General features: G+C 36.1%; 1 protein-coding gene and 1 long non-coding RNA gene across 2 annotated transcripts in view; one reads left to right on the top strand and one right to left on the bottom strand.

Annotated features, from left to right (window-relative positions):
* Positions 1–22,867, bottom strand: part of LOC123283794 (uncharacterized) — a 95,137-nt gene that overhangs the window by 26,331 nt on the left and 45,939 nt on the right. The gene's annotated exons all lie outside the window — the stretch shown is intronic.
* Positions 3,069–4,781, top strand: CABS1 (calcium binding protein, spermatid associated 1). The gene has a single exon (XM_014847265.3). It carries the CDS (start codon positions 3,069–3,071, stop codon positions 4,242–4,244), a length of 1,176 nt encoding a protein of 391 aa, XP_014702751.3. The 3' UTR covers positions 4,245–4,781.

Below are 22,867 nucleotides of genomic sequence, written 5' to 3'. Positions count from 1 at the left end.
CAAAGAAAGTCTCAATGGTGGACATCACTATGACATCGGCACTTTCAAAGTCTGATTCTGAGGACTCTTCTTAGTCAAGTATCCCTGAAAATCATAAATGTGCCAAATGACCTTCCTGGGGCCTTACTGAGAAATCTCCCCTTTTTGGTGGCAGTTTCCACTTTTTCATTTAAAAAAAACAGCTGTTCATCATGAAGCTGAAGAAATTGCTACTTGAAGGCATAATCACTGAGTCAAACACCTCAAAATTTAGAGCAAGTACGAAATGTAACCCAAGAAAACTCCTGCTACAGCTACCAAAATAAGGAAGCTATATACTCTAAAAGACATGTCAATGGATATAAACTTGATACTTTCCTGAGAAAAGACAAAATGTTCTCATTAGATTGATAGATACCACAACAACGGAAGAAACTACAATTCTGATAAAATGAAACTTATCTATAGAATCTGATCTTCTGTCCTTAAGACAGATAATATTTTTTTAACTTTTTATTGAGATTATGATGGTTTACAACCTTGTGAAATTTCAGTTGTACATTATTATTTGTCAGTCGTGTTGTAAGTGCACCACTTCACCCTTTGCCCACCCCACCTCCCCTTTCCCCTGGTAACCACTAACCTGTCCTCTTTGTCTACATGTTTAACATCCACATATGAGTGGAGTCATACAGAGATTAAGACAGATAATATTTTTAATGGTAATTATCGGTCAGATAAGAATATACTATATTCCCTAGAGCAGATGACTCCAGTTCCACCCTCAAGATTGCTAAAGTTCCAGAAGTCCCATCAGGATTTTCACCGTGTGCTTCCTGCTCTTTGATGGATGACACACACTCTCCATCTGAAGTGTCCTTTTTGAGCCCAATGGTTTAAAAAACACAATAATGGTAATAATATTCTCCATAGGAGAAAAAAGCTTTATTATGCTATAATCAATGTGAATCCACTTCATAGCTATATTACTAGAAGCAAAGTTGGTGAGACCACAAAAGTAAACCCTGAAATTAAAGACTATTTGACAAATTAGTATCTATGAAGATGATATCATCATTTCACCTGACATTTCTAAGTGCAGATTAAATACTCATAAAAATGGGGATTGGTCCCATGGTCGAGAGGTTAAGTTCCTGCACTCTGCTTCAGTGGCCCAGGGTTTCAGCGGTTTGGATCCTGGGCACAGACATGGCACCGATCAAGCCATGCTGAGGTGGAATCCCACATAGCACAACCAGAAGAACCTACAACTAGAATACACAACTATGTACTTGGGGGCTTTAGGGAGAAGAAAAAAAAAAAAAGAAGATCGGCAACAGATGTTATGTCAGGTGCCAATCTTTAAAAAAAATAGTCATAAAAATGAAAATTTTCCTCCATATTCTAACTCTATTCACCATAACAGATACCAAGTACTCCAAGATAACTTCCAGCAGTTACATAGCTAATACTTCCATCTTTTTTTCCCCTTTTTGTACACAAAAAAATTCCCCCAAAAGGACACCAAGTCTTTGGTTTATAGCATGCCTTGTCCTGAATTAAGCTTCACAAACACTAGATTATGAGGAAAAATGTAGAGGTTAAAAACTGCCCATTAAGTTAGCCAGCCCAGAGAATGGCTTTACCCTGTGATTTCCTTTACTGTCACTAGAACCGAGAGTATTTTTATTTAGAAATAAAGAAACTGTGCCTATCATTAACTTGAGACTTCCTTCCCTGTCTCTGATGCTGACAGCATTCCCTGGAGCAGTGAGACATGGGAGCCCATGATAGTGACGGCCCCTTGAAGCAAAAACATTTCTGGAGAAGCTGCCCATATCTTTAAAATGAAAAATGTTCATCTTATAACCTGTCTGATATTTCTACAGAGAGTGGTGATATATCTGTACCAGGTGAATCAACTAAGAAAAGACACTGTAAACTTTGAGGTTGAGTCCATATCTAATGAAGAATAAGCATTTGCCCTTGAGATGGAAACCACTACTCTAGGCGAAACTGCTGCCCTTTTTCAGATTTAGTTTTGTCTGAGTCTGAAAGTTCTCTTTCTTCTAATGACCCTAGGAAAAGAGTAGTACCAGACTACAATCTTCTTTTATCTAATTAGCTAAATCTTAAGATGATAACAAAATAATAATGACTGATGTAACTAACATCATTAGACAAAATATTCCCTCTGAAATTGAGGATATAATTCTTAAGGCTAATACAGTTATTCCACAGCCTGATCTTGTTTCTGGGTGAATTTTGACATTTACCACCAACTTCCTGCCAGAAAATTCTTTTCAGGTTGAAATAGCACTCTCTACAGGAAAACATTTCTAAAGAAATTAAACCTACAAAACCTGACACTCTCACTGTTATTCAAGTTAATTCAAGAAAAAGTAAGAATTACAGGGAAGAAGAAAACTACAAAGACTCTAACAGGTCAGTAACATATTTTTTATTATCCCTACTGAAAAAGGGAGAATTTCCTCCCTGAAGAAGAGAACTAACTACAATCCCTGCTCCCTGAGCACTTTCTGCAGCCACATTCACTGCTGAAAGGGCCATGAAGTTTTTTAGACATTTAAATACCATGAATCTCAAGAGAAGATGCTTCACCTCAAACACCTCAAAAAAGATATTGTTACTTAACTTGAAGGACAGGCAACTTGGAGATGATGCTGATAATCTTGTGGCTCTTGGAGTTTCCTCCATTGACACTGGCAGACGCTGTTATGTCTGTTTCAAGTGACACAAGCCCCATATTGGAAGGCACATCCTTTATATTCAGAAATATGTTAAATCCCAAGTTCTTTGCAATTGATATTCAGCTGTGAATTTTGATTACATAACCAGAGAGGACTCTATTGTCTTTTTATCTAATATCAATACTCTTGCAACCAGGTGCCCAATCAGAGCACAGAAACAACCTCCACAGAGAGCCAATGCCATTGGCCCTGTGGTTGATGTAACAATCACCTTGATGACCAGTGCTTCCATCACTATAATGAATACTACTCTCCTGCCTAGGGATATCACTGGGCCCAGGGAAAGACCTCTGAGTGTGCATAGTGCCACTTCGTCCCATGGCTGAAGATGGTGTGCCAAAAATTTATTCTCATCCTCCAACAGAAAGCAGTAAAACAACAACGGAAGCAACCATTTTCTTTGGGGCTGAAAACACTATTCCTAGATCAGAAACAACTATTACTTCAGAAGGAGACCACATTACTTCAGTAAATGACCATATGCAAGAAAGTGATTTTTCGACAACTACATACAACAAGCTTACATCTCTAAAGGAAAGACTAAAATCAGAAGATGATGCTGAATCCCATATTCTTAAATCATCAACTCATCTGGAGAAAGAAATTACCACTCTGACAGGCACTACAAACTCCATGGCTAGTGACTGTATTACTGAAGATTTCATTTCAATGAAAATTGGTAATATCTCATCACCTGTTGCTACTGTGTCTTTAATAGATTTTTCCACTAACAGGGCAAAAGAAGATGTTTTCTTGGATACTATTGGCTCAGGGGATGAAGATGCCTCAACAACTTCTGAAGTCTCTGGCACACTAAAAGACAGCACCACCAACACTGCTGACACCCCTGCCCTTCCAGCTAACAATGATAGCTCCTCAGCTAAATCCAATGTCGCTGCTGATGAGGCTGTCCAGATCACTGACTCCTCTATTCCTGAGGCTGAAATCTCTCCAGCTACTGAAAAAAACGTCACCACTATTCCAGACATAACCACCGTTACAGAAGAGAAAATAACTGAAATTGACTTAATTCTTCCAGAGGGTGACCCTAACATTGTGCCTAAACTAACTGACTCTGATGAGGAAAAGTTCATCACTGTGTTTGAACTCACTACCACTGTTGAAAGAGACAAAGACAACCCAGAAGATATTCCGCTGACTGATGAAGAGTCTATGGAGGAAGTCAATGTTTGGACAGAAAGAGAGATTGCAAATGAAGCAGAGAAATATCCTGTTTTGCTAAGTGCTGTTGAATCCAGATATGACTTCATTGTCCCTGCATCTGTAGCGACGAACATCAAGGAAGATTCATCTACTATGACAAAAGAAGATTTGTCTGAAAATAATAGAATGGAATCTGTAAGTAAGGACACTGAGGCATTTTCAGGAACTACTCCCGATTTAGATGTCCCAAACCAAACAGAAGACAACTGTACAACTGAAACGGGTGTCTTTAAACTACTGAAAGAAGAACCAGATGAGTTCCTGATTTAAAGCAACAAAGGAGATGTCAAGTAGAATTGTACAATAGCCTAGACAGCTAGCTTAAACATCTGAGAAGTTTGTTGAACAAGCAAAAATCTCAATAAATTAGAGAATGTGGGCTTTTAAGGCAAGTATTAGACTTAGAAAATGTGGATGCTTAGAAATAGAGCTCATACAGCAGAATATATTTATGGAAACTTAGAAAACTCAGCAATACAACAGTTCCCCTAGTATCACAAAGTTTAATTGTTATCCAATAATTACTTATCCTAATATAAAACCTTCTAATCCCAGCTTTAGGGATATGAAGAGAGAGCAATAAAGAAAGCTCACTTCTTGCTACATTTAATGGTGTATGTTATTTTAGTTAATTCTCAATAGCATATGTTAGTATGAGTTAAAGCGATGGAGAGAATGAAATTAACATATCTCAAAAAAATTGTTGTAGTATTAAAATATCTGAAATGTTTATTCTAAACAGATTTTTTTCATTAGTATTCAACTGATGGTTCTCTTCTATTAAAAAACATACGTAAGAATTAAGGCTATTCAGTAATTGTTTAGCACCCACCTATAAGAAATATTCCTGGCTCATGTTGGATGCAGACTAAGGCAAAATGATATTTTACAAACATGTGCATTTGTCCAAAAGAATATTATGGGTAAACATATGAAAAATGTGATTTTCTTTCTTTAAAATTTCTTTCTTGAATTTTTGTCCATTTTTTTCAGGTCTTAAGCACTGATATCGCACTCTTCTTATGCTTTTGGTTAACAATTCAAGGACATAGATCTTCATTCTTTGCTGACACAGGCTTTTAAAATGGGTCTGTTTTCACTTTGCTGATTTTTCTTCAATAAATCTTTTTGATGGCAACTGATTTACTGCGTATGGATGTGTTTGATATTCTAGTACAAAATTATCAAATTAGGAGAGAGAGAAGTAAAATGAAAATCCATTGCTTGTTTAAAGAATAACTTAACTCTGGACACCAAGAATAGAATTGTTCTACCGAGACTCATAATTTTATTATATTTAAAAAAACAAAACACTGGAAATAGTAAATGGTACAGATGAGGGGGAGGGAAGGGAGGAGGGGTAAGGAGTTACACCATTAGATAGACTATAGATAAGAATAACTGTGTTGGCATGTTAAAACCCAGAAACACATTTTAACATAAAAATTTAGTAGATGGTAAAGTGGACCTCAAAACCATGCGGTATGATGGTTAATTAATCCTGCTTTGACAATTGAGTATCTGGGAAAAAATTAAGCTAGACTGCCATTTAAGACCATACTCTAAAATAAATTCTACACGGATCAAAAATTTCAAAATAAAATCATGCAAAAACTTAGAAGAAAACATAGCGTATATCTATCCAAATGGAGATGAGAAATCTATCTAAGCAGATAAGAAATGGCAAAAAAGATTGATGGATTTGATACCACGAATAGTTAAAATTCTGTAGAAATGGGCCAGCCCAGTAGCATAGTGGTTAGGTTTGTGCACTCTGCTTCTGCAGTCCAGGGCTTACAGGTTCGGATCCCGGGCACAGACCTACACACCGCTCATCAAGCCATGCTGTGGCAGAATCCCACATACAAAATACAGGAAGATTGGCACAGATGTTAGCTCAGGGCCAATCTTCCTCAAGCAAAAAAAGAGGAAGATTGGCAACAGATGTTACCTCAGGGCCAATCTTCTTTACCAAAAAAAAAAAAAAATACAAAAGAAAATTAATGTAAAATTAAAAAGCAAATGATAACTAGGGAAAAATAACTGCATTATATAAAGCAGTGAAAGGATTCCTATCTTTATGAAGAGATCCTACAGAGAGAGCATTTTAAATGGGCAGAAGAGATAAACAGATAATTCATGAAATGCAAATTTCCAGCAAACGTGAAACATATTCAATGATCATAGTATTCAAAAAAAGTAAAACTATTAGATGTATTATATATTATACATATATTTTTATCCATTTGACAAGTGACAATGATCATTCTAAATATTCATTGTTGACTAATGAAAATTCCTCCAACCTTTTTGGGAGGCAATTTGGCAATATATAAAGCAAGCATTAAAAATAGTTAAAGTTTTTGGCCTAGCTATTTTACACCTAAGAATTTTCTTAAGAATTAGAGGTCATGAAAGTAGCTAAGAGTTACTTAGCTCTTACTACAGGTTTTGCTGTATTTGCATTTAGAATAACATTTGCTCTTCATAACAACACTATAAGAAAGAATATTATTACACCCATTTTACAGAGAAAGGAACTGTCAGAAAATCTATGTAACATGCCCAAGCCTCATAATTAATATGTAATAAAGAAGGCTGCAGACCAGGCACTCTTCCTCCAGAGCTCATGCTGTCTTAATCGCTATGCTGTACTGGCTCTCACAGTTTTAAATACAAGGAGGTTGCCAAAGACATTCAAGAATGTGATTTTATATGTTTATAAAGGAGAAACACTAAGAGCAATTAAAATTCTCATGACATAGAATTTGCTATTTACCCATATGAAGCAATAGTGTGTATCTTTTTAAATGGTCTATAAAAGAGTTTTTAGGGAAATCTTCACATGAAACTCCTAAACAAAATTTATACAGTAATATGTATGCCATATATAGATAGATACATACATATAACAATCCCTTAACAGAGACTATCTCTAGGAAGCCACTTCCGGTGATTTTGTTTCCTTCTCTGTGCTTTCATGTACAAATGCATGAAATCCAGAATATAAAGTGTACACCAAGGGGAAGAATAATTGTCAACACCATCAGCCAGGGAAAACTTGAGAGTCAATTTATATCTTCTACACACCTAATAAAAATATCAGCTAGTAGTTATTGAGTGTTCCTATATGTCAGACACTAAGTACTGTATTCATTTTCATTTATAAAATATTTATTGTGCACCTACTCTGTTCCAAGAACCATAAGAGCCTCTGTTGACACTGTAGTGAACCACATGACACAGCCCTTGCCTTCATGGAAATTAATCCACTGGAAAAGATAAATATTAAATAATCTCAATAATCATAAAGAAATGCCTAACTACAGGTTCTGATGGGTATTACAAACAAAACCAATAAAAGACTACAGTTTATGACTTCACAAAAATTTAAGTCCAGTGAAGTTTTCTCTGAGAAAGTGAGATTTAAGCTAAAGATTGAAAAATGTGGAGAGCTGAGGACACAACATGCCCAAAGCCCTGAGGCTAGAAACGACTCAAGTGTTTGAAGGAAATGAACATACCATGTCGTTAGAACGTGTCATCAGTTGGAAAATGACACGTTGAAACTGGAAAAGTAGACAGGAGACAAATCATGTGGTGCTTGTTGAGCATTCTCAATCTCATTCAGAATATATTTGAAAGCTACTAAACGTTTTACTTATTTTATCCTCAAAACCACCTTAGTACTGAGATAGGTGGCAAGGTGAAAAGTGTCATTTTATCAACTGCAACCATAGTTCTTTTCTGGGCCTTTACTTAGAAAAATATCTTGATAGTACCCTTTGAGTGAGGGAGATGAGGCCCTGAGGCATAAACTGGACTGGAATAGTTAAACAATTGAAAAGATAACATGCTCTATAACACAAGAAATGGGAATTTGCAGCTGGTCAAAGATAAGAGGAACAGAGGACACTGGCAACTGGCTAGAGTCCAGAAAGAAGAGTGGCCAATGAGATTATTGGCAGCCAGTGGACATCAGGCTTTTCACAGAGTGGATGCCTAATAATCAATGTTAAATAGTGCAATTTCAAAGTCAAGTTTCTCCTTATCCTGAAATTTCATTAAACATCTGAAAGAAGCAAGGTCTTGAATACGCAATTCTGGAGGAAATAAATGAATTGGTGGGCCTAAGGAGAAACAGCTAAGATATGGAAGTAAACAATGGATGTGAGAAAGAGTCTTTATTCCCAAATATACTAAACAGTCATGACCCGAGAGAGGAGTCTGGGGCTTACAGTGGGTGGACACTTGTAATAGTCTCATTTTACAGATGACCAAAGTGAGAGCAGAGAAAAGTCATTGGACCAAGATAAGCAAGCCAGCAAGTGGCAAAGCTCAGCTCTCCAGATGTACATGAGACCAAAGCCCAAGTTCAAAGTCACACCACTTTGTGTGAACTGTTGAACAATGAATCATTCTACCTACTTATCATAACCCTGACCCTTTCTCCATTTCCTCTGCCACTCCATTGTTTAAGCTTGCCTGCAGTCTTGTAACTGGCCATTCCACCTCTGGTCTTGCATCCCACCAATTAATTATGCCCCTAAGTACTCACCTCTCTCTAAAGCCCTTCACTTGCTCCCTACTGTCTTTATGATAAAGTCCAAACTCTTCAGCAAGGCGCACAAGCCCCTGCATGTTCTTACTCTGCCCACTACCCACGTTTACTCTTCCTGCCCTCCCTTCATACACTACACTACACTCTGTCTACATGAAGGAGAAATGTAAGCTCCCTGAGAGCTGGGACCCATGACTATTGAGCTAGAGAGTACCTAGTAGGTAGTAGATAGCAAATGTTTATGAATGAAGAAATGAGAGGAATTTAAGTTTCCTTAATGTGGTTAACATCTACTGTTTTTAATTTAGCTTCCAAGCCCACCTACCATAAAATTTTCTTTGTAATACAACTAGATTTTCTTTGTATTACTATTCCTCCATTTTCACACGTGTGATTTAGGTGAGATAGACCCCACCCCCAACTTTAGCAATGAACTAGTCACTCTGTTTCCCATACATCTTGTCACAGTCATTCAAGAATAAGCACATAAACCAGTCAGGGCAAAGAGGACATATTTCTGGGAAATAAGATTCTGACAGAAACCTCAGTCTGGAAAGATGTAGTGCCAGGAGCTTCTGGAGCTATCTAGGGACCACAAGGGGGCAGAGAGCTGAGGATAGAACCAACACGGAGAAGATAAGAGCCAAGAAATAGAAAGAACTGAGTTCTCGTCACATCGTACATCAAGACTTACCTGGCCTGCTTGTTTACATGAGGCAATACATTTTCTCTTCTAGTTAAATGAGTTTGAGTTGAGTTTTCCATTGGCTGAAATCAAAGTTTACTAATAGCCAAGGACCCAAGCTATTTCAAGTCCCTGTGTCTTCCTTCATCATATTCCCTGTCCCTAGAAATCTTTGCAGTCTCAGGCGGTAAACATTTAGTCATCTTTCAAGACTCACCTCAAGTGTTATCTTCTCTAACCATCCCCAGGTATGACAACCTGTTGTGCACTCCACTCACCATATACATTCTTTAATAACATCACTTGTAATACTTTATTGTATTTATTTGATTAAAGATACTTCTGAGTCACAAGATAATCCTGTCCATAGTTCCCTCTGACACAAGATGCCTCTGTCCTAAGGTAATTCCTGTTCACAATCTGCACTGTATCCCTTACCCACAGCTACCCCTACCCTCAGACATAAAACTCTCTTCTACGTCATAAGGAATTCCTGACCACCATATGACAGAGAGAGAGAACAGTTTTAATATGAAACAACTCTTAACTACAAAGAAAAGCAGTTCTCCCAAAGAGACGCTCTATGTGAGGATGCATTAAAGAACATTTGTAAGTTCAAAGTACCAAGAAGACTGGGGAATTGGAGCAGTATGTGTGTGGTGTGTGTGTTGCCCAATTCTTCTACCTGTTGCAGATCAGGAGTAAATTATACACGAATTAATTTGAGCCTGCAGTTATTTCCACAACAGTACTGGTATGTTCTTTTGGATTTCTCACATACACCTCAAAGATAATAGAAGTGTAAATTGAAATTAGAATTCTCCTTTCTCTCAAATTTCTCTTCTTCTAATATTCTCCATCTCAGAAAGAGATGTCATCTGCATAGTTGTCAAAGCCAGAAACTGGGACTCTTCCTTCACATCTCTCTCTCTCTCATCCTCCCGCAAAAAAAAACCCCAAAGTTTTCACTTCTGGGCCCTCAGGAATCCACTTGCCCCCATTCGCACTGCCACTTCTTTATCCCAAGTTTTATCAAGCAAGACTGACATTTTATAGCACAAATTGATTATGCAACTTTCATCACCATACTCAAAATGCTTTGATGACTTTCCATCCATGTTAGGATAAAGTCCAAAATCTTCATGATATTTGTCAGGTTCTCCACAATCAGGACACAGCCAGGATACGCTACTGTTATTTTTTATTCTTAAATCTCAACTATATAGATCTTCTTTTGGTTTCTTTAGAGCATGAAGCTATGTCTTGTCTCAGGATAACTGAATATGCTATACTCACCCTGAGTCATTCTTGAACTCCCCTAAATGTCATCTCCTCCAACCATGTAGGCACCTGTATTCTCCCATTACATTGTCCCATGGTACACAATATCTTGCTTTATGTAACACTCAAAATTTTTAAATTGCTTGTTGCATTAATTTCCTAGGACTGCTGTAACAAATTACTAAAAATTGGATGGCTTAAAACAACAGAAATTTATCCTCTCACAGTTCTGAAGGATATAAGTCTGAAATCAAGGTGTGAGCAGGGCCATGCTCTCTCTGAAGCTTCCAGGGGAGGATCTTTCCTAGCTTCTATTAGTTGCTGGCAATCCTTGACATTCTTCGGGTTTAAGACACAGCACTACAATCTCTGCCTCCCTCATCACATGGTATTCTCTTTGTGCTTCTATGCGACCAAATTTCTCTCTGTTTACAGGGCCATCAGTCATTGAGTTAGGCTCCTCAATCCGGTATGACCTCATCTTAAATTGGTTACATCTGCAAAGACCCCATGTCTGAATAAGGTAGCATTCACAGGTACTGGGAGTTAGAACTCCAATGTATTTTGGGGTAAGGGAAAAGATACAACTTAACCCATAACACCTGTTTAATATTTATCCTCCCTACTGGATTATATACTTGATAACTAAGAATATCACATAATTCATCACCCAAACCAGAACACTTTTGAGACTGAAAGGAGGAACTATTAGTGATGACTCCAAGACAACAGACGTAAACTAGAGTGTCCTGAGTAAAAAGAGCTGGTCATTCCATCCTAAGGGAAGAGATCACAGCCCCTTTGTCCACTGCTCAATTCTGAGAGCTTTGAACACAGCAGATGCCCAGCAAACATCTGTTAAATGCATGAATTAAATGAAACCACGAATGATGAGTTCATTTTAGTAGGTTATGAATGTCCTCAGAGGAAGGATGGTATGAACTGGATACTTAGAAATGAATATGAGTTTACCAGGACAAGAAGGGGATCACTGGTTTTAAGCTGAGGGAAGGGCAAGGGCAAAGATCCAGAAGCATAAAAGTACTTGGTGTGCTCAGTAACACTGAAGTAAGGTTAGAGTAGAGTGGATTTGGGTAAGAATGGTAACAGATATACTAAATTATAACTGACATTATAGCCTTACAAAAGCAAAAATAATCAAATTGTGCCAGACCATGTATATTAGGCAGGGTTCTCCAGAGAAACGGAATCAATGACTGATAGATAGATAGATAATAGATGATGATAGATAGAGAGATAGATAGATGAGAGAGATTTATCTTAAGAAATTGGCTCATGTAATTGTGAAGACTGGGAAGTTCAAAATCCACAGCACAATTTGGCAGGCTGGAAATTCAGTTAAGACTCGATATTGCGGTCTTGAGCCCAAAATCCATAAGCAAGTCAGCAGGCTGGAAACTCAGACAGGATTTCTATGTTTCAGTTTCGAGGCAGAATTCCTTCTTTTTTAGGAAACTTTAGTCTTTGTTCCTAAAGCCTTCAACTGATTAGATTATACCTTACAGAAAGAACTCTGCTTCACTCAAAGTCAACCAATGTTAAATGTTAATCACATCTATAAAATACCTTCATAGAAACATCTAGACTAGTGTTTGACCAAACTAGGCACTATAACCTACCCATTTTAACACATAAAAGTAACCATTGCACCATGTGTAGCAATTTAGGGTTAAAATTTCACATAACTAACAGCTCATATTTCCTAAGCTAGTTTCACTGGAATTAATAAGGGTTTTTTTGTAGGAACCAAAAAGAATTTCAGGGTAAAATGCATTGATAAAATATTGGGGCGAATTTCCTGGAGTCTTTACATGAGGATATGTATACCAAGTGTTCATGGAGCTCTATTTTCATAGAGCTCCAGTAAACATCTCTAGGAACTAGTGCTCTGTATAACATGGTTTGGGAAATGCTGATGTAGACAATGGGAGGCATCAAAAATTTTTTTTGTTTTGGTGAGGACTGTCCCTGAGCTAACATCTGTTGCTAATCTTCCTTTTTGCTTGAGGGAGATTGTCCTTGAGCTAACATCTGAGCCAGTCTTCCTCTGTTTCACATGTGGGATGCCACTACAGCATGGCTTGATGAGCAGTGTGTACATCCGCACCTGGGATCCAAACCTGCGAACCCTGGGCCACCGAAGCAAAGCACGTGAACTTAACCACTACGCCAGTGGGCCAGCCCCAGCATCAAAAGTTTTAAGCAAGGGGTTAATATATTGATTATGTTATATACAGATCATTTTGGTGAACAAGTAAAAGTTGGATTGAGAATGAAAGAAGAAGCAAGAGGAAGAGACACAAGAAATTTTAGCAGGAATCAATAAGAATAATTATCAATATATTCCAATATATGTCAGTATATTCCATTTACACTATTAACCAGAATGATAATAAAATAAGCAAAAGCTTAATGACATGGATTCCTTGACAGGGAAATTTTATGTAGAAATCTGAAAGCTCCAGTATCAGCCTGAGCGGTAGTTGTTCTGAACCAAATTGGCTGCCTCTCTTTAATGAGGGCAAGGATCTTGTGAGTTGAAATCCCCACATTTCTCTCATTCTCTTGAAGTTTGGATTTTTACATTTGTAATTTTGTAAATTTTTATTTGTAAATTTGATAATTTACAACGAAGTCAGAAAAGGAAAGGAAGTTCATCTATATCTACTTCGTCAAAAGCATTATTTATCATCTAAATTTATGCCAGGAAATCTTCTACTTGAAAGAGATATAAAAATGCCCAAGACAGAGTTTTTCTGTTTACAGCTTACTCACTATAGTAAGTAATCAAAAGTTCTTTTAGCAGAAGTGAAACATACTTAAAATGTGTCTTGGAGTAGGGGAAAGAAAAAGCTGTGGAGATAAACAAATTTGGGTTAAAATACCCTCTCTCAAAACTGTGAGCTAGTCACTTATTTTCTCAAGTCCCTGTCACTTCATGTACAAAATTACTTTCTATGTAAAAGCAAATGGATCTAAGTCTGCATCTTGACTTAGATTTTAGGTTGCTCTCATTGCAATAAGTTATCTTGAAAAAAAAAAAGGATATGAACAAATTGAAAAACCAATAACCAAGGAGACACTGGATCCAGTGACCTCAAATTCACCTGTCGGATAAAAGTCTGGGGGTCCCCATCTGATCTTCAATTCATCACTGGATGAATTACTGCCAAGAAGATAGCCCGTTGTTGAGAGCTAACTTGGAAGAAAAGCGTCACAAATCCTATTATGGTCAGTAGACCCTCAAGTGTAAGTACATGATGTTTTTGATCTTTCTGGCAATGAGAGACATTTTCAGGGAAAATAAAACTTACTGACATCAAAGCAAATGTCAAACTACTACAATGCTTACATTTTGTATTGTTCAATAACTGGCACATTTCTTCTGAGCGAGATAATTACTATGGTGCACAACATGTCTTTCGTTACAATATAATTATAGAATTATTATTGGCCTAGCAGCAAAAAGCATATCAAAGGATATCAAAATGATTTGTTAGTCATCTTTTTTTTCATTTTTATGTCCAGAAAAGGCAAGAAACGAACGCAATGTTGCAGCTGCCCTCCAACTATGAATGCTTAAATTGAATTTATTTTATATTCTCTAAAAATTAACTTTCAGGAATGAAGTACTTTATCTGTAATAAAAAGCTAAAGATGAACACAAAAGAGGCTATCATCTTCAAATCCTTTCTGCCAGCTCAGAGTCCACGACATTATCACATAGTAGAAAGGCAAATATTGTAAATAGCAGAGTATTCTTATTTATGAAAATGTTCCTTAGATGTAGGGTTTGGAGTCAAATTTCAATAATTATTGCTTTGTTACCAAAATGTCAAGTTATTTAAGAAAATATCCAAGATAAAGGAAAGAAATAGAATCAAAGTATTATCTTTAAACTATAAATAATAAACCTTCACTTCTGACGCACAGATAATTAGCCATGATGTTTCTAAGAAAAATGAAAAGGACAAATGTCAACTTTTGAAGATTATAACACCACTTTTTTGTTTCAGGAAATAGTTTGGATCAGCCCAGAAGCACATGTTAAAATAATAATAATATTTTGCTTAGCAATAAGCACTAATTAGAAAAGATAAAGGAGAGAGGAAAACATCTTTTATAAGACGTGAATCATCTGTATTCTTTCTCTGAGTTTCCAGACTCCAGAAGCTGACGCAAGACTGACATTCCTGGACAAGCAGAGAGAGGATCCCTTATTACGGGATCATTTTTAAAATTTCAAAGACTTAAACCAATTTCCTTTAGACTTTGATTATATCCAGTTTCTAATTAGTGCAATTATTGGGAGATCTCAAACTGTGTTTCCACAGAGTTGTAATAGACAATGCATTTGAAAGGAAATATCACATAGGAAAAAAATGGAAATGCTTTAACAAATTCATCAGCTTATAAATTCAATCTACTCTTATTAGTAAAATGTTAATAATGTCAGTAAACATGATAATAAAAATAGCTTATCCTCTGGAATCCTGAGTAATTTCAAATGGCCCTCTTTAGAGATGAGTCAATATTTTAGTTTTGTGTCTATAAAAATGAAAATGTTTTCAGTTGCAGAAACATCTAACTGTTTTGCTAAGGTAGGCCAAAAATCACTGGGCCTAATTTTTTATTAACTGAATATTTCCATTCTATTTATCTCTTTTATTAAAAGGGAAGGGCATATAAATATCTAAATGTGTCTTGTATTTCGCTTGAGATTGTGACTGTTTTACATCATGGAGATACACTTATTGATTTAGTTTTCTATTCTTATTCTTGGAGTATTAGGATGTGACAATTTCATCAAATAAATTAATCACTTCATTTTAAAATTAGAAAAATGGGCTTCAGATCGCTTAATTAACGTGATCAGGTTTGTCAAATAAAGTTCAACTCTCATGACTATTGATTCAGCAGTCTTTCGCATAAAATCACAAGGAGATGCCCTATTGAATAAAGTCATTGTTAAAAGACAGTAATTCTCCATCAATTTTGTTGTGGCTATCATGTTTTTAATGTTGTAACTTAAAGATTAGAAGAGCAGTCACATTTGAAGCTGAGATTTTGTAAGCATAAACAATTAGCCATGAACTCCTCACTTTTCTTCTTCAGAAGTGGAATTAGTTACGCAAATAGTGACAAAAACATTGATTCATTACTGAAGTACGATATATGAATGCAGAATTATGAGAAAGGATAATTTTATAATAGCCCTCAAAGATCTGCAATTGGAGAGGCTTAGGTTTTGTTGTTTGTTTTTTCCATTTCCTTTTGATAAGAGAATCTAGCAATAATGACCATATTAAGAAAAGTTTAGCAGAAATGTCAAATTTCGAAAAGTTACTCATACATAATAAAAATAATACTCATGACAAGATTAATATAAATATTTCATATTTCTAACTAAATTTTTTAATTATAAGTTAATCTTTAAAATTTTTTGTCTAGCATCTTAAATATGCAATGTAAAAGTCAGAGCCAGAAGACCATTTTAGTGGCAATTTCTTGATTTCTTTTATGTGTTTAAATTACAAAATCAACAAAAGACAATACTTTTTTAATAACACATATAAGTTAAACCATCATACCACACATTTTAATTTTTGCTTACATTTTCTTGGCCTTGTTTATTTGGATAATTTACATACAGTATGGTATTTAAATTTTTCACTTATCATTATAACATAAGCATTTTCAAATTTCTACAAAATTTTCATGATTATCGGTATCCATATTTTTTAATTATAAGTAACACTGGAATGAACATTTCTTGTTTGTTTTCTATTGGTTAGCTACTTTATCAAGAATAATTCTAAATACTGAGATTCTTTAAGTGAGAAGTATGAACATTTTCATGTTTCTTTTGCATATTGTCATATTGCTTTTCAAAGAATTATCTCAATTAATATAACCAATGGCTACATGTAAAGATAGAAACTTCACCACAATCTGGATCAAATTTTGGTTTTACCTTCTTAAATAACTCTTTAGTAATTATAAAGTAGTAGCTCAAAAAGAAATTCTATATGTTTTCATATTAATAAAACAAGGACTAACTTTTGTCTACATTTTTATCTACTATTTATAATGTTATTGGAATTCATTATTCTTTTTTTCTTTGAGTTCACAATAGTTTACATCACAATAGTGGTACGTTATTTCTTGTCTGTCACCACATAAGTGCTCCCCTTCACCCTCTGTGCCCACCTCCCACCCCCTTTCCCCTGGTAACCACTGAACTGTTTTCTTTGTCCATGTGTTTGTTTATATTCCACATAACAAGTGAAACCATCTGGTGATTGTCTATTTCAGTCTGGCTTATTTCACTTAGCATAATTTCCTCCAGGTCCGTCTATGTTGTTGCAAATGGGATGATTTTGTCTTTTTTATGGCTGAGTAGTATTCCACTGTATATACATACCACATCTTCCTTATCCACTCATCAGTCGATGGGCACTTGGATTGTTTCCGTATCTTGGCTATTGTGGATAGTGCTGCAATAAACACAGGGGTACATATGTTACTTTGGATTGTTGATTTCAAGTTTGGGTAGATACCCAGTAGTGGGATAGCTGGGTGACATGGTAATTCTATTTTTCGTTTTTTGAGGAATCTCCATACTGTTTTCCATAGTAGCTGCACCACTTTGCATTCTCACCAGCAGTGTATGAGGGTGTCTTTTTCTCCACACTCTCTCCAACATTTGTTATTTTAGTCATGGAGATTATAGCCATTTTAACAGGCATAACGTGGTATCTTAATGTAGTTTTGATTTGCATTTCCCTGATGATTAGTGATGTTGAACATCTTTTCATGTGTTTATTGGCCATCTGTATATCTTCTTTGGAAAAATGTCTCTTCATATCCTCTGCCTATTTTTTGATCAGGCTGTTTGTTTCTTTGTTGTTCAGTTGTGTGAGTTCCTTATATATTATGGAGATTAACCCCTTATCAGATATATGATTTGCAAATATTTTCTCCCAATTGGTGAGTTGTCCTTTTGTTCTGATTCTAGTTTCTTTTGCCTTGCAGAAGCTCTTTAGTCTAATGAAGTCCCTCTTGTTTATTTTTTCTTTTGTTTCCCTTGTTTGAGAAGACATGGTATTTGAAAAGAACCTTTTACGTTCGATGTCAAAGAGTGTACTACCTATTATCTTCCAGGAGTTTTACAGTTTCAGGACTTATCTTCAAGTCTTTGACGCATTTTGAGTTTATTTTTGTGTATGGCATGAGATAATGGTCTACTTTCATTCTTTTGCATGTGGCTGTCCAGTTTTCCCAACACCATTTATTGAAGAGACTATCTTTTCTTCACTGTATGTTCTTGGCTCCTTTGTCGAAGATTAGCTGTCCATATATGTGTGGTTTTATTTATGGGCTTTCAGTTCTGTTCCATTGATCTGTGTGTCTGTTTCTGTACCAGTACCATGCTATTTCGATCACTATGGCTTTGTAGTACATTTTAAAGTCAGGGATTGTGATGCCTCCAGCTTTGTTCTTTTTTCTCAGTATTGCTTTAGTAACTTGGGGTCTTTGGTTGTCCCATATGAATTTTAGGATTCTTTGTTCTATTTCTGTGAAGAATGTCATTGGGATTCTGATTGTGATTGCATTGAATCTGTAGCTTATTTGGGATAGTATGGGCATTTTAATTATGTTTATCCTTCCAATCCGTGTGCATGGAATCTCTTTCCATCTCTTTATGTCATTATCTATTTCTTTCAATAATGTCTTATAGTTTTCATTGTATAAGTCCTTCACCTCCTTAGTTAAATTTATTCCTGGGTACTTTACTCTTTTTGTTGCGATTGTAAATGGAATTGTATTCTTGAGTTCTCTTTCTGTAAGCTCATTATTAGAGTACAGAAATGCAACTGATTTTTTTAAGTTGATTTTGTACCCTGCAACTTTACTGTAGCTGTTAATGACTTCTAATAGTTTTCTGATGGATTCTTTAGGGTTTTCTATATATAAAATCATGCCATCTGCAAACTGGAATTGATTGTTCTTTTTTTTTTTGGCAGTTTTATAACTGTATTTGACAATCAGCAGTTACTTCTCATCCAGATTGACTGTAGATTTTTGAAGGTGGTGACAGGTACATAGGTAACCAACATATAGAGTTTACTTGGTGAATCTTCATCCTCATTAGTTTTCTGGACAACTGCACACGGATATGGTATGGGACATTCCTTATTCCTTTGGCCCAGACAGATTTGTTGAGCCTGGTGTCAATTCATTCTTAACCTTTGCACATATCTATAGGACTCAATATTTTTCTTATAAATTTGAAAAGTTTTATTATGTCATAGATAGAATATATGCCATAGATGTGCTATAACATGCATAAATGTTTTTCTTTTGGTTAAAATTTAGCAAAAACAAAAGGGCATTTCTTTTATTTTCCCACTACCAATGAAGCATCTCTTCCCACCTTCTTCTAGAAGAACTTAAGACGAGATGAAGACACTCATTTTGATTGCTGTCATCTTGACTTTCACTGCTTACTTCTCGGTAAATATTGAGTATCTTACACATTTATTTTCTTATTTAGTTCTTAATCATAAAGTGTACATTCAATTCACTGTTTTACATCAACATGAATGTGTACTACACACACTTTGTTTTAATTTTATTTCTGCCTAAGAACTTCATTTAACTTTCTCTGTGATCTTTTGTTGACCTTGGGATGCAATCAATATTTTTATTTTTTTCCCACACAGTTTGGTAGTCTCTAGAATTCCCAAGATGTGATAAGTAAGATGCTGTAGTGTCATGATTTTAAATTGTGTATTCTGATTGTACTTCTGCAGTAGCACTCCTAGATAACATTTAGTCTTTGGTAGGCTCTCCAAAAAGAAAGACGTGTGAAGAAGAAAAGTGATTATAAGGAACACTACAAATTTGCAACCACATAAAAGATTTCACAAGGATCAAATAAATTAAGAAATTCTAGACATGATATATAACTTCCAATCAAGAGCATGTGCTTGGTGCCCTCTAACATTTTTAGATTTATCAACCTAATGCCTACACCTAAGTTACCTTATCTAAAGGGTAAATTACATTGTCTAATGTAACTTATTGCTGCAAACATAATTCAGAATCATTTCATGAACAACCAGTGTCTTTGGGCACTGCTAACTATGGGAAATGCCTCTTCTCCTATTGTCCCATGCTAAAATGTAGCAAGGAGGATTTCCTATCCAGTGAAAAACCTATTCCAGAGCTCTTTGATCACCCATTTTTCTCTCCTACAGAAGACAAGCTGATTTTTCCTTATACCAAGTTCATAAAGATGTTGGTTCCATAATGGTCTCCAGGCTTGGCACCTGAGCGAATGGTAGTTATTATGACAAAAGGAGCCAAATCTAGCACTACCTGGAAACTGGAGACTGGCTGGCAACACACTCATGAGAATGTGGAAGGAGAGGACGGTTCTGCTTGAAGACCTTCAGAAAAACTCATCACCTTTATCTTATGAACAGTGTACCTTTAAACTGTTAAAGGGTCCCTCACATTTAATGATGACACTTAAAATTCTAAAATTGTATTCCATTCCATTAATCCTAACCCAACTACATTTAATCCATAAATAATTTATAATCAATGTCCTTAAAATGCCATATATGCTCTGGGTCTAATTTTTTCTACATATGTTTGTCTTCTCTACCTCATTTTAGCCTGCTGGTGCACATAAACGAAAAAGTCACAGAGAAGTAAGTTTTATTTATATTTCTGGTTATCTTTTGAAATTTTCATTCATAAGCAAAAGTCAGTTATGTCTAAGGAGTTGATAAGGTACAAATATTTTCTTTTATTCTCAACCTAAGCCCATACTGAGAGAGCCAGAGTCAACCAGTAGGAACAGTTCTGTGAGCACCAAAACTTTGCTTCCAGTTGCCTGCCTCTCAGATATGTGTTAATCTAAATTAATGGAAATAGGACAGCTTAGCACACGAAAAGCAGAGTTTATCCAGCCTTCAGTACCAAAAACTATCTACATTTGTTTGTTCAGTGTAAATGTCTTTTTCCTTATAAATATTGATGGCTTTTTAATAAAGCACATTTCCTTTGATCCCACAAAATACAAAAACTAGTTTCTTTTCTCAATATTAGCAGTTTTCAATGGAAAAGGAGAGAAAATTCAGAATTGTCTGGAGAGACTTTTCAAAATTATAAATCCCTGTTTCTACCCTGCCATTTCTAATTTTCATAATCCCCACACCATGTCAGAATGGAGGTGAGCTTCACAGTAGGATGTGTTACCTGAAAATATCTGTCCCATCATCCTGTCACATCCCCTGGCTCTCTTTTTTCCCCACTCCAAGACAAGTACTCTAAATGAATTCTTCAAAACAAAAAAGTTATCTTGCTTCTAATGCTGTGGAGTAGATGTTATCTAGGTTTAGTGACCCAAATTGTGCTGATATTTAGAAAAAAAAAAATAATTCCAAACCTAACTGGAAAGTTTATGATAATTTTGACAACTTATTTTTTCTTCTTAAAGTCAGGTATCTCTTCCTTAGAATTTATCTAGTTTGAGACTAATGTTTCATGAAGAGGCAGGAGGATTCTCATACTTAGAATCCCAAGGATTAACGTCTGCCAGTGAAGAGAAAATGAGAGACCAGGGCCAAAATGAAAATCCTAGGAGAATGTCTTCTTAAAAGTCCATGTAACTAAAGCCAATTAAAACTGCTCACGGCATTGCTGAAATGAGACTTTCACTGGGTAGATATATGCTGACTGATCTAAGGCACTTCTAGCTTTTAATATCTGTGATTCTGTGCAAATGAGTCAGCCACATAGATTCATGGAATGCTCTATGAATCTCGTATTTGGGTCTATGAACAGAGAGCCATGCAAAGCTTCTATAGTCTCCTTTTATTCAGAGCAGTAAAATGCATTACACTCTTTTCCAGGAATGAAATTAAAACAATATGTCCCAAAGATTCTCCATGAAATGCTAAAACACTAGTATGAGGAAATGCTACACATGCAAACACACACACGTGACATTTCCATGGTGAAGTAAGTGTGGGACATATCACATATCCTTGGATATGCCAAATATTCATTGGTGTATTATATTGACAACTCCAATAAGTCTTGTAGTAAAGAAATGTTTTCCATAGTTATTTGACCACCAAAATCTTTTCAAAATAGCACCTATTATGGAACACATTTTGGGAAAATCTGTAATAAAACTATTAGGCTTTGAGAAGAGCAGAGATACAGTTTACTTTATATTTCGCCAAAGGTCATAATTCAAAACCCTTTACTTGGTTGGCATGCCCGTCAAATTACTTGTAGAATAAAGTTAGAATATTTACATGAATTCAAATGATAATATAGATATATATCTAAAGCCTGATTTCAGGCTAGTTCATGCATCTCATCTATATGAAATCAACCGTATTTTGTATTTTCTCTTTTAAGTCTGGTGAAAGGCCCAAAGGCCATTTTAAACCACTTAAACAAATACATTCTGAGCAGTCGAGAAAATATTTTGCAAAACTTGAACAACTTCCTGGAAGTCCACGTGGTCACCATGGTCTTCTGGAACCCTACAGAGGTCGCCACTTGTACTATCCCCACCTCCCATATCATCCCTACCTCCCCTATGAGCCCTACCTCCTCTATCATCCCCACCTCCCCCACCATCTCTACAACCCCCACCGCCCACTCAGCCCATCAGCCAGACCTACACCACCGGGGAATAGTGAACTCTAGTCCTCAAGCACCACCAGCCACTTCTAATACTCTTTCTGCTGTAATTACCACCACCATCGCTGCTGCTGACACCACTGCCACTTCCGCTGCCTCTGCCAACAACACTACAGGTGCTGGTGTGTCCAGCACCACAGCTCCGGGCTGAGTCCACCCCCAATGCCCCAGTGGCTAACACTACCCCTCCTGCAGCAGCTATTACTACCTGTGCCCAGGAGACTACAGCTGCCAACTAGCAACAACGGCTTTAGTAAATTCTACTCCCATCTTAAGATTACAAATGTACCAAACCACAAGAAGACAAAGGCAAACTAAGGTAAACAATATTTTCCAAAATATTTTCTATCTAAATGAGTGACTTTGAGATGCGTCTAAATAATACCAGGTGTTTTTTTTGTCACGTCAAAGAGAAAGATAAATAGTTTCCAACTCTGCCATGTGGATTAGCAGCTCTTATTCCTCTCTTATTTCAAAACCTAAATTTGGTCTCCTTGAGTGGATAGGTTATATCTATAAACCCAGTGCTGGCATATTCCTACAAGAGAAAGAAATCATTTAAAGGTTCACCTAATGTGTATGTATTTTGACCTTCTGCTCCCAGTGTGTTTA

This window comes from Equus asinus, chromosome 3 (genome assembly GCF_041296235.1).
Source record: "Equus asinus isolate D_3611 breed Donkey chromosome 3, EquAss-T2T_v2, whole genome shotgun sequence".
Classification (NCBI taxonomy): domain Eukaryota; kingdom Metazoa; phylum Chordata; class Mammalia; order Perissodactyla; family Equidae; genus Equus; species Equus asinus.
This window is presented reverse-complemented; position numbering and strand designations above follow the sequence as displayed.